General features: G+C 44.8%; 1 protein-coding gene across 1 annotated transcript in view; it reads left to right on the forward strand.

Moving 5' to 3' along the window:
* Nucleotides 1-1,624: 1,624 nt before the first annotated feature.
* capn1 (calpain 1) overlaps nt 1,625-13,475 on the forward strand; it is a 28,974-nt gene continuing 17,123 nt past the window's right edge. Inside the window, exons 1-3 of the mRNA XM_080486591.1 lie at nt 1,625-1,770; nt 5,980-6,652; nt 9,236-9,305. Coding sequence (XP_080342717.1) covers nt 6,395-6,652; nt 9,236-9,305 — 328 coding nt within the window. The 5' untranslated portion in view covers nt 1,625-1,770; nt 5,980-6,394. The remainder of the gene's footprint in view (nt 1,771-5,979; nt 6,653-9,235; nt 9,306-13,475) is intronic.

The raw sequence follows: 13,475 nt of genomic DNA on the forward strand, positions 1-13,475 counted from the left end.
ATGGAGGCGGCAGAAGCGGTGCATGATGGGAACAAGAGACGCGCAGGGCCTTCTGGGAAATGTAGTCCACAAAAAAGAAGCGTTAATTTTAGCCTCCAGAGGTCAGCGCTTCACTTTCAAGTACACAAATCACCTACAAATAACTTTAATATTAAAATAAATCATTTTTTTGGTACAATAATGTCAACCAGATCACTTTCACGCTGTTTTTAGGAAAAATAGTTATATAGAACATTAAATATGAAAAAGTATGCATCAAATAAAATCCAAATTGTGAACATTTATCACGTATTTGTGGAATATAATTTTAAATATTGCAATAAATATTGTCCTAGACTTACTTTCCTTACTTTACCTTTCACCTCATCAGCTATGATACCTTACAGCTCGAATGAATCCTTTATGGGGGGAAGAAACAATTTGATTTACAAAGTTCCAAAGCTGCACGGCAGCACAGTAGCAAAGACGTTGTGGGTTCAAATACCGGCTGGGCCTTTCTGTGTGGAGTGTGCAGGTTTCCTCCCACATTCTAAAACCATGCGTGTGAGGATAACTGACCTCAAATTGCTTCTATGTTTGAATGTGAGCGTGTGGTTATCTATCTCTGTGTGTTTGTCCTGTGAGACCTGTCCAGGGTGCATCCTGCCCTTTTAAACTGGAATTGGTTCCACAAATCGCCCAACAAAAATTGATGATCCCTCCCACATTCGCCACCCCGTATTCCAATGGCTTCCCTCCGGGCGGCGCCTCCGCTGCATTGCCTGCAGGACTGAGAGGAGGAGAGCTACCTTTGTCCCCAAAGCCATTCTGCTCTTCAACTCCAGCAGCTAACATAACATCACATTCCCTTTTCCTCGACTATTTATACTATTTATACTCATTTATACTCATCTTACACTGTCCACACCCCATTTCACCCACTTCAGTCACTTTACTTGATATTATGTATATACCATATAGTCTATAATTATTACTCTTTTTTTTACTATATTTATTTATTCATTTATTTTTATTCGATTTTATTCTATTGTCTGTCATTGTCCTGCTCAGTTGTAGTTGCCCAATTGCCCCTTGGGGATAAATAAAGTATTTTGATTGATTGATTGATTGAACAAACAGAACTTACAATCCTCGCTGTGAGGCGAGAGAGCTAACTACCGCGCCCCCAAGAATTCATCAAAGATATAAATAAATAATAAAAACAAACAAATAAATATGATTGTGAATAATATTAGTTATTTTTAATTAAAAAAAAAGATATTTAAAAACCAAACTAAATATTCACATTTTTCATAAGGACCTATGTCACTATTTTTCCTCTTTGAGATGAATGGAAAACATGAATTCCACTTCTGTGGACCAGGGTTCTATAATTGCTCTTTTGGCTTGTATTTTGTGACTCTTGTTTACAGCCTTGCAGAAAATGTAAAATAATGTTACTGTGCCCTTCCTGTTTTGTAAATTCCAATTTTGTTAAATTTAAAAAAAAAAAAAAAAAAAGAAGAAGAGAGAACAAAACCCCAAACTGGGTGACTCGAGCCCTCCTCTTCCCTCTTGCTGTGTTTTGTGTCTGGTGGGCACTGCGCATGCGTACTCCGAGGGGGGGGGACGCATCAGCTCCAGCAGAACGCGCAGGGCGTTTGCGCGTAGGGCGCACAGGCAGAGCGCACAGAGCGCAGGAGGGGACGGACTTTCACTCAACATGGAATGGAAAGCTTTACAAAATTCTCACTGATTGTCCAAAACTCCTGGAAGGAAACACACGTCAAGGTAAATATCTAAAGAAAAGAAAAAAAAGAATCCGCGGTCGTGGTTTTGCCTGCCGCGTCTCTTGCGCTGGAGTTTTGCGTCGCGCTGCGAGAAGGAAGAAAGATTGCAGATCCGCGTCCTGGTCTGAACTTTTCCACCAGAGGAGGGTTTGAAGTTTGTGCACAGCTGCATCGCGGAAACGACAGGAAAGAGTCGTAAACGATTCTCTTTGGGGGTTTTTGGCCGGAGCGCAAAACGCAAAGAAGCAACACATTTTATCCGCCTCTTGCTTTGTTTTACGTCAAATCACTGTTTGTTTTCTTCTTCTTCCTTTGCGTGAAAGCGGATGTTGTGTGAAATGTGAAACGAGTCGTTCCGAGATGCAGTGTGACAGTTGGATAGTTTATCTTATCTGCGGAAACCGCAACTAAACGACCGCTTATCTGCGGGGCGGCCATGTCACCCCAACACCCCCGTTAAGAAGTTTCTACTGAATCACTTTAAAATGCTCCGAAACAACTTCCTAAACTCCAGCGAGTGCGCAAAGCGCTTTTGTTTTTTGGGGCGATTTTGCGCAATTTCTCGATTGCTCAAATAATGGATCAGTTATTTGCGCAAAGATCAGTCGATTGCGCATTTTCCCAATACAAATTTGCACGCGATGATCACAATCAATGGATGTTGCGCTTTTTATTAACTTTGTGTCATGGAGCTCTGTTGACACGCAGAGGCCCGCGGGTCGGACTGTGATACCGAGAAGGTCGTGGGTTCGATTCCGGGTTTAGGCCCTTTTCTATTCAGGTTAATTGTTGACCGTAAATTTCTTGTGGGCGCGGCTGTGAGTCAGTGGTTGTCCTTTGTGGGATCGGCCTCACAACCACCAATAAAGAAGAAAAGAAGACAAATTGATGTGTTTATATATTAGATAAGATCCCCAACATCCCCTGTACCATTACAGAAACAAACTTCTTGACACACTATTTGTGAAATACAGTTTATTTGTTCTATTCTGTATTGATGAGGATAAACTGTTGGTTGGTCTGGGGTCCCGTCAGTTTGAACAGTTTCAGGTTTTTCAAAACAAAACATGCGTTCTGCTCTGATTTTGTCCTTTTGTTTCGTAGAAGCCCTCTTCTATGTAACTCTCTTCATACACTCTTTTTCTATTTGACAGATTCATCTTTATCTATAGCCTGACACTCCTCCATTAAAAATAAAGGAGAGTAAATCTGTGACATCAAAGAATTACAAGTTCACCTATTTTCATCATCTTGAGTGTTGAATTAGTGCTATAATAACCTTTAAATTTAAACTTTAAAGTCGTATGCTTGGTGGAAATGTTAATATTTTCGCAAAACTAAACACTTACTACTAAATATGACAACAGTCTCAACATAAATCCAATTTTAATGAAACATTCTGGTGCAAAATAAAGTGAAACGTCCAAAAAATGTCTCCTATGGCCGCTTCATTTCTGGTGTTTGTTTTTTACAAACTCTCCCTGTGTGTGGTTTCAGTGCAACAACAACCAACAGCACCCACTAGTGGTCTTACGTGCTCACGACATTGTTTTCAGTGGTTCTGCCCTTTCAGAGTAAATGCGAAACTTTAAAAAAAAAAAACAAAGCGAGGACTTAGACTGTCACTCTCATCTTGCATGCAAACATAATTTCTTGCAATTTTATTGAATTTTGTTGTGGCATGTTGTGCGTGTTCATATTGCGTGTCCCTGGGTTTCAGTGCATTAGAGCAAATATAATATCATAAATATATTAATCATAACCCCACCTGACTAATAAAGCAGTGTGGAAGATGATTACATGAAGCTTCATTGATCCCTGTAGGCATGTTCCTTCAAGGAAATGAAAGCGTTTGATTGTGGTTTTTTTATTTCCTTTTTTTTTTTTTTGCCCTTGCCTGATGATAAAAATCAACCGCGGGTGTCTAATTTCTCTGCGGGTCTATTTTCTCCGCCACTTCAAAAGCGAACACTTTGGATATTTCATTTCACAGTTTGCAATATGAACCCGGCGTGCAGGAAATGCTCCGGCGGGGTGGCATGTGGGCCGACTCCCGTACAACCGGCGCCGGTCTCCAGACGCCCGCTTGCGTTGCTCAAGGTGTCTGAGGAAGGGAAAGAAGAAAAACGCCAGACGCAACGTCAGCAGAAACAAAACAACACGGCTTGTCTTTTAAAACCCTTTTTTTGCACGTCTGCAGCACAGTGACTTTGTTTCTCCTTATAACTCCTGTCAAATTGCATCGCGATAATGCCACCGTGTGCGTGTCGCCCCCCCCCTTCCTGTTGGCTCGCGACCACAGAGGAGATTTACTGTGTGTTGCACGAGGCTACATTTGAGGGTGTGTTTGAGTGGATTGCACTGCGAGCCATCGCCGTGCCTCAAGTCCTCCCCTCCCAAGTACATGTATGGACGGCCCGTCGGTTCCCATCCGTGTCACTACCTGCACCGAGGTGGAGGAGGAGGTGTGTGTGTGTGTGTGTGTGTGTGTGTGTGTGTGTGTGTGTGTGTGTGTGTGTGTGTGTGTGTGTGTGTGTGTGTGTGTGTGTGTGTGTGTGTGTGTGTGTGTGTGTGTGTGTGTGTGTGTGTGTGTGTGTGTGTGTGTGTGTGTGTGTGTGTGTGTGTGTGTGTGTGTGTGTGTGTGTGTGTGTGTGTGTGTGTGTGTGTGTGTGTGTGTGTGTGTGTGTGTGTTTCTCATGTGAGAGCAGGTGAAATATTCATGGCCGCCAGACTGAAATCATGTTGGGCAGAGCGTGCCCTTGTAACATGCAGCAGAGCTAAAAACCTCTGCATGGATGGCTCTTTTACCGTCTGCATGATTTCTGCTGTACTTGGGGGGGGGTGACCATGTACTCTGCTCGACATGCAATATTTTATATTTATGTGGCGTTGAGTACAGTAGTATGAACACAACCTTTGCATCATTTTCAGTTAATCCACTTTATCGATGCATTTGTCTGTGAAAACGCCTGTCGATCTATCGATCTATGTCTCTATAGAAATATTTATAAATATAAATTATGTGTACAATCCTATACATTCCATATACCCACATATATATATATAAAAGTCCCCAAAAAACTGCTTAAAAAAAAAACGTCCCATATAAAGCGGATGAGAGAGGCGCCTCATGCAGGAGATCAAAGGAGATCTGTTGCCATGGAGACGCTCCCTGCTCAGTGTTACGCGCAGTGACGTAGCTACCACGTTAGCATCGATATGAGCTAACGGCTATCCCGCTCGCGATGCTAACTCAGTTCCGCAAACAAACGTGGTGTCGGCGAAGAGTCCGCGCTCTACCGAGTGTAGCTCTAGTTTATTATACTATATAGTGCTAATTTTTGCGAGATACGGTGCAGCCCCCTCGGAGCAGCAGCAGCAGCAAACGGAATGTTTACGACACTTGGCGGCACTACCTGCAGCAATACGAACAAATGTTATGAGACGTGTTAATGTGAAACGGCAGTAGAGCTACAATGTGCAGAGTCATGCTCAGGGAATTTTTTTCTTTTATGATTTTTCTGGGTGTGGTTCACAGCGAGCCCTGGAAAGTGTAGCTCCAGCGACACACACACACACACACACACACACAGCAGCTCTCGTACAACCACGGCCTCGTTCTGCCCGACTGGATGACAGCTGAGTTTCGAAAGAGGAAGAGTTTTAGACGAGCAGAGAGGCGATGCAACCCAGGAGAACGATAGAGAGAGAGAGAGAGAGAGAGAGAGAGAGAGAGAGAGCGAGGATGGAAGTGTGTGGTTTTGACCGAGGTGAAGCCGGGACTGCACTGACGTGAACTCTCTCTCTCTCTCTCTCTCTCTCTCCCGTGTCGGTGGCACTAATGACAGTTTACTCTTCCTCATCCTCGGCTCTGCTTAATTAAAGAGTCTGGGAGAGCTTTTGCTTGTTCCCTGCCTTCATTGTGCATCAAGACTCTCACAACTACAAAAAAGAAAAAACTCCCCATCTGTTCGCTGCATTAGTAAAAGCAGCGCTGATATTGTGCAACATATAGAAAGACTGCATGCATGCATTAAGCTGAATAGGAGGTTCGTTTGTCTCTTAAAAAAACAACAAAAAAAACCCCAGCCTGTGTTCCTACTGGGCGTGTGCAGCCGCGGCCTTTTGTCTGCGACACGAGCATGTGTACACAGGTTTAGATGATGTGCACGATTCACTCGCTCATCCGCTGGTTTTCTCTCTTTTTCAGGGTTTGACAGCTGCTGGGATCAAGACAAAGTGACTCCTGGCGTCCGGACAAAGATTACAAACTTGCTGACTGGGATTAGATCCGCTTTTATTGTGAAGAAGAAGAAGAAGAGGAGGAGGAAAGCATCGGGCCTTCGCAGCGCTCAGGATTGCTGTACCGCAACCCAGCGGCAGCCCCTTCGCATCATTATTTAATCGTGTCTTAATGGATACTGATGTTTTGTCCTAATTTATGATCGAGCCTCGAAGCCGTTAACGCTTTCTATTATCAGTGCCGTTTAAGGTTTGCCTGTGAAAAAGATCACATCCGCTTTGTTTTTTAATTATTGAGGCTTTAGGGGAAGAAAATAAAAAAAAAAAACCCAAAGAGGTTCGCAGTCGATTCACGTTCGTCGTATTAAATCCGCGAGCTCAGGATGGTGGAGGAGCGCATCTGTGCCACGGGCATCGCCGCCAGGCTGAGGAGCCAGTGGGACCGGGATGAAGGTCTGGGCCAGAACCACAACGCCGTGAAGTTTCTGGGTCAGGACTACGAGTCGCTGAAGGCCCAGAGCCTCCGAGGCGGGAAGCTCTTCGAGGACGGCCTGTTCCCCTGCGCCTCCTCGTCCCTGGGCTTCAACGAGCTCGGCCCCAGGGCCTCCAAGACGCAGGGCGTCCGCTGGATGAGGCCCACGGTGAGGACGACCAGACGCTTCAGCTGATAACCAAGAGGCTTCGTCGACTCGCCTTGATTCTTTGACCTGATTCGGGTCGCTTCCTGGAAGTAGAGCTTCACTCGGTAGAGCGCAGACCTTTCGCCACGACAGCGCCACGAGCAAAAACTTTCATTCTGTTTTAGACGTCCATTCGGTGCCACTGAAAACGCAACTTCCGACGGCTTCCAAGGTGGAAGGTTCTGAAAAACGCTCCGACCCCGTGGAAAACGCAACTTTTTATAAACGTTCCTTCGCTGCTTCTACGAAGGCGCACCACTGCTGGAGTAAATAGTTCTTCTGCACATGCTCAACAGCTGGCCAATCAGAACAGATTCCTCCGTGGTGTCATAACTCCCAGTCCATATTCTCCTGGGAGTTGGTGCTTTTATTTTGAAAAGGCACCGTAATAACAATCCAATTTGGTCCGTTAATGTTAATAGCGTATTGTTCTCTGTGCGCATGTGTGTGTGTGTGTGTGTGTGTGTGTGTGTGTGTGTGTGTGTGTGTGTGTGTGTGTGTGTGTGTGTGTGTGTGTGTGTGTGTGTGTGTGTGTGTGTGTGTGTGTGTGTGTGTGTGTGTGTGTGTGTGTGTGTGTGTGTGTGTGTGTGTGTGTGTGTGTGTGTGTGTGTGTGTGTGGTTTCAATACAAAAACAAACAGCACCCACTAGTGGCTGTAAATGAAAACTACATTGTTTTCCTGAAAGTTGTCGTGGAAACGCAAAAAACGTGTTTTCACTTGAAAACGTCTTTGAAGCTCCTCCCACTTTCAAACTGTTTGGTTCGTTTTACGATCTTAAGAAATATTGATGAGTTCAGATGTTTTGTTTCCGGAGCTGGAAAACGATCACGCAAAAAAAACACGGAGACGGCGCGTTTTCAAAAAGTTGAGTTTCCAGCACCGTCGTCACGGAAACGGACACCCAAAACGAAACGCCGTCGTTTCAACTGGGGCTTCAGACGTTTCGTAAAGCGTCACTGCGACTGGGGGGGGAACGTGCAAACTTCTCACTGAAATCCCAACGCAGACTGAAACCGAGGATTTTCTTCATGCGAGTTAAAAATACAAACCATGATCCCGGCATTTTTGTCGTGTGTGTGTGTGTGTGTGTGTGTGTGTGTGTGTGTGTGTGTGTGTGTGTGTGTGTGTGTGTGTGTGTGTGTGTGTGTGTGTGTGTGTGTGTGTGTGTGTGTGTGTGTGTGTGTGTGTGTGTGTGTGTGTGTGTGTGTGTGTGTGTGTGTGTGTGTGTGTGTGTGTGTCTGCAGGCTCTCGACGCTCCTAAAAAGTCAGATGCTCCATAATGCATGCCTCGCCGGCACCGCAGGATCTGTAATATTTAGGCTGCGTGAGAGGGGTCACGGTGTTCACATCCCCCTCCCCCAAAAGAAATCTGTGCCGTATGTTAGGGTGAAAATGAGAATTCAGGCTTCTGTGTGTGTGTGTGTGTGTGTGTGTGTGTGTGTGTGTGTGTGTGTGTGTGTGTGAGAGGGTCGGTTAGTGTTGCGGTGAACTGAACCGTGAGTCCGACGGTTTGTGTTTGCGGGGCACGAGGAGTAATGGAATATTTCTTTTTATAGCCTCGTGTGGGGTTTTGTCACGCTCGACACGCCGAGGGGGAGGCGCCTCGTGAGGCGGGAGGAACCAGACTTCCGCCTGAAACGCCGGAAAAATACTTTTTTTACGTTTTCCCTGAAATCTCGAGATTTGGTGCCGCTTCGTGACCCTCCAGCAGCCTCAGTACGCAGTACGCGTCTGTACGCAGTACGCGTCTGTACGCAGTACGCGTCTGTATCTAATCTGATGTCCTTTAAAAACCATAGTAGCAGCAACGATCCTCAAAACTCCCCGAAATGTGAAGCATTTGCCCATTTTAGGTTAAATCGAACAAGTCTGTGGGGGTCTTGATTTAATTTTACCGTCATCTAAATCGTCTGATAAATCAGGTTAAGAAAAATAAAAATCACAGACTGAAACAACATAGTAAAGGTAACCTCACAATCTAAATTTGGATAAACTATAAACGTCACCCAAGACACATCAACAAATCACTTTATGTTATCTTATTTGTTGGTTTGTATGTATGTATATTACAACTTCTCGCAAAAAACTACTGAACTGAATTGCATGAAGTTTTCAGGGATGATCTGTCGTCAGCCAATGACCAAGTGATTTCGTTTTGGGGACGCTAAAACTAAGGAGGCTAACCGTTTCAAAAACTGCGGCGGGAAAAACAAATGTCCCATACAAAGCGGATGAGAGAGGAGATCAAAGGAGATCAGCGTCTGTTGCCGTGGAGACGCTCCCTGCTCAGTGTTTGACACAGCGATGGAGCTACCGGACCGGCTAGTTAGCATTTATATGAGCTAACGGCTATCATGCTAACTCGCTTCCACAAACGAAAGAACCTGCGCTCTACCGAGTGTAGCTCTAGTTCATGAGGACGTGTGAATTGCAGCTTGTTGCAATGAGGCAAAGACTAAAGTACCCTGTTGTATAAAAAACACAAAACAACAACTACCCACGTGCAAGAAACACGCTGATCTCCATGTTTGTGTGCTTGGCAGGAGTTCTGCAGACGGCCCGAGTTCATCGTGGACGGAGCCACTCGCACAGACATCTGCCAGGGAGCTCTGGGTGAGTCCCCGGGGGGGGGGGGGGGGGGGGGGGGTGGTGGGGGTCGTCCAACTGCTCCACTGTTACTACTGCATGATTCAGCCATTAGAGCAGAGGAGCGTCGACACTCCGGCTCCGTTTTGCTGACACAGAAACATTCAGATCAAACTCTTCCGGTTCGACAATGCCGTGGCGCTGGCCCCAATGTGGGATTATTGTGGTGATATTTTCACCGGCAACAGTGAGTAACGGGCAATGAAGCAACAATGAAACAACAGCAGGATTTCCTCCTCCTGCTGCAGTGATTCTGCAGTAAGTCCCAGTGTTGGATCCGTTCAGCAGGTTTTAGTAAATGTGGTACTCAGACTAAAATGTGTTGGACACCGCTGCACTAGAAGATACAAGCTACTGCTGCTTCACCGTTTCATATTGGGTCTTTAATGCTGGTTTGAAACGTTCATACAGGTATGAGAGACTGAGTCATGCTTCAGGTGGAGTTTGACTGGCAATTAAGAATATGCAATATAAAATATTTCAGTTTGGATTTTTGTTAATTATTTGTCAGAATTCAGAGATAAGGGCGAGGACGAGGTTAAACTTCCATTGTTCTTTTTTTTTTTTTGGCCATGTGGAAACACATGGAGGATCCAGATAACTTTATTTGTTTTGTTTTTTTATGCGTGTTTCTTCCTTGTCTTATTTTTTGCTCCCTTTATAGGCCCGTTTCCTGTATCGTCTTTTACGATATCCATGCTACAGTTTACTTTACGTTTGTCATTCTCATTTATATTAAAGAATCTCTAAACAGTGGCACATCCTAGGAGTACTATACAGTATCATATTCGATACTGGTATTGGTATCGTTATCAGACCCGATACTGGTATCGGTATCGGACCTGATACTTGTGTTGGACTAGATATTGGTATCTGTATCAGACCTGATACCGGTATTGGACTAGATACTGGTATCGGTATTGGACTTTATACTGGTATCGTACCTGATACTAGTGTCGGACCAGATACTGGTGTCGGACTAGATACTGGTATCGATATCGGACCCGATACTGGTGTCAGACTAGATATTGGTATCTGTATCAGACCTGATACCGGTATTGGACAAGATACTGGTATCGTACCTGATACTAGTGTCGGACCAGATACGGGTGTAGGACCAGATACTGGTGTCGGACTAGATACTGGTATCGGTATCGGACCCGATACTGGTGTCGGACTAGATATTGGTATCTGTATCAGACCTGATACCGGTATTGGACTAGATACTGGTATCGTTATCAGACCCGATACTGGTATCGGTATCGGACCTGATACTTCTGTTGGACTAGATATTGGTATCTGTATCAGACCTGATACCGGTATTGGACTAGATACTGGTATCGGTATCGGACCCGATACTGGTGTCGGACTAGATACTGGTATCGGTATAGGACCCAATACTGGTATCTCTATCAGACCTGATGCTGGTATCAGACTTGATACTGGTATCGGTATCACAGTAACACAGATCAGAAAGGAAAAACAAATACGTGCATCAACTTTTCCTCATCCTGCAAAGAAACGATCTTGCAGGAAATCCAGAATACCGCCGGCAGCCCTAAATACGAGAGAAAATAGCAGGTAACGGAGTGCAGTGAGCGGTCTTAAGTCCGAGGAGAGCGTGGATGCGAGTCATGAATAAGTAAACCTCCCTTCTCCCGCAGATGGCATGACCTGAAGCAACAGTCTCAACCTTTACCTGCAGCTGGGATAGTGATTAATATTAGAGTAATAACAGTTAAAAATTGATATAAAGCTAAATTTATTCCATCCCACAGGCGCGTGTCGGTAAGTTAGGAGGAGTTGTTCCGGATATTTATTCAGTTCCTAACGTGAAATCACTGCGTTTGGTTAATAAGCAGCCCAGTCTCCATGAGTAAACTGATGATCTGTGCAGAAGTGCAGGGAGAGTGATCGTTTATGAATCGTTTATGGACGTCCCGGGTTCTCCTCCAGTGAGCCATCGCGGTAACGTTGGCACATTGTGAGACGGATGGAGATGGACAGCCTGGAGGAGACGGAAAGAGACGGACAGTTAACAGTCAATTCAGCAGTACGAGTAACAGTTTATTGCCCGCGTCGTTTCCAGCCCGACACAGAGCTCCATCTATAATTCATGCCTTGTTTCTCCGCCTCACATCTGTAAACAAGGCCATCCTCCATCTCTCCCAGCAGATCTGGCAACGCGGGAAGCCACTTCTCGCTTTGCCAAAAGAAATAATTCACCAAATCTGTCCCCCGGTGGCTCCCCGGAGGACCCGGTGTGGTAGAAAACATGAGCCCGGAAACGCTGAGGCTGAAAACACAATGACTCCATTTGTTCACGGCCGCCGAGCGCCATGGTTCTGTCAAAATACAGCTGGTTTTCTTTTTTTTTTGCTTTTTTTTTAGCTTTTCCGCTCTGTGCATTCATGCTTTTCTTTCATAAATATGATACACATATATATATATATATATATACAGATATACATTTTTTTTGTCAATTAATCCAGATTAATCACACCTTTTCTTTCATAAATATGAAAGAAAGGTGTGATTAATCTGGATTAATCACACCTTTCTTTCATATTTTTCTTTCATAAATATGAAAGAAAGGTGTGATTAATCTGGATTAATTGACAACAAAAAAAGGTGCACTAAACATGTTAAAACAAAAAAAAGAAAAACTGACACTTCTGTTGAGAACCGCAGCTTTTTTACTTTCCCATTATTGTCTTGATTTCTGTGGCTTTTGCCATCAGGCGTGACATTAAACTTTCACAATGCTGATACTGATAATGCCTAATGTGTCTCAAACTCAGTGTAACTCCTCCAAACGGCAGCGGTGAGTCACAGTTGCCCTGATCTCCTACACTTCTTACCCCTCCCACGTCCCAGAGGGCAAAGCTTGTGCAAACAGCGTCTCTCGCCTTCACGGAGCTGTTGAAGGGAGGATTCCAGTTTTATGAGTTTTCCCCACGTGCGCTCCCGTTGGATCTCAGCTCAGCATGAATGAGTCAGACCAGAGGATTGTCCTTCAATAGAGTAAACTGTCTTCCCTCTCTTACAAGCAAGTACTTCTGAATGCCCAGCATACGTTACGTACAGCCTCTATTTTAATAGTGCTGATCTTTGACACTTGCACGTCTGGAATTTGACACTGGTCTTGTTGTTCTGGTGACCGGAGCAAGTTTGGTCAGGAACAGCCTGTTAATTGTCATATAACCAAATTTGTGTAGTTTTCATGAACTTCTCACGATGGTCCCTTGTACCTGGAACAAGTTCTCTAGATGGTACCTAGCACTTACAAACATAGTTCCCAAGAATGTCCCTAGTACTTGGGAAAAGTTGTCCTTGATGGTCCTTTGTCCCTGGAGAAAGTTCCCACAACGGTCCCTTGTACCAGGGGATAGTTCCCACGATGGTCCCTTGTACCAGGGGAAAGTTCCCATGATGGTCCTTTATACCTGGAACAAGTTCTCTAGATGGTACCTCGCACTTGGCCAAAGTTCCTGAGAATGTCCCTAGTACTTGGGAAAAGTTATCCTTGATGGTCCTTTGTCCCTGAAAGTTCCCACAATGGTCCCTTGTACCAGGGGATAGTTCCCACGATGGTCCCTTGTACCAGGGGAAAGTTCCAATGATGGTCCTTTATACCTGGAACAAGTTCTCTAGATGGTACCTAGCACTTGGCCAAAGTTCCTGAGAATGTCCCTAGTACTTGGGAAAAGTTATCCTTGATGGTCTTTTGTCCCTGAAAGTTCCCCCAACGGTCCCTTGTACCAGGGGATAGTTCCCACGGTGGTCCCTTGTACCAGGGGATAGTTCCAATGATGGTGCCTTGTACTTGGGGGAAGTTTTTGTGATGGTTTCTGGCTCTTGGGGAAAGTACCCAAGATGGTTTCTTGTACTTGGAGAATGTCCCTGTCATCGAAATGCGATATATATATATATATATATATATATATATGTATGGATACAGTTGCAATAGGATGTCAGGATAGCACAGTCACTAGCACTGTCCCCTCACAGCAAATTGAATCCAGACTCGGAATTTCCCGTACGGAGTTAGCACACTGATGTCGAATTCCAGTCTTGGAGCACACGAGGATCTAATGATGATGTCATCGTCAAGCTTGTAAAAAAAAAAAAAAAAAA

This window comes from Lipophrys pholis (assembly GCF_963383615.2).
Source record: "Lipophrys pholis genome assembly, chromosome: 18".
NCBI classification, from domain to species: Eukaryota; Metazoa; Chordata; class Actinopteri; order Blenniiformes; family Blenniidae; genus Lipophrys; species Lipophrys pholis.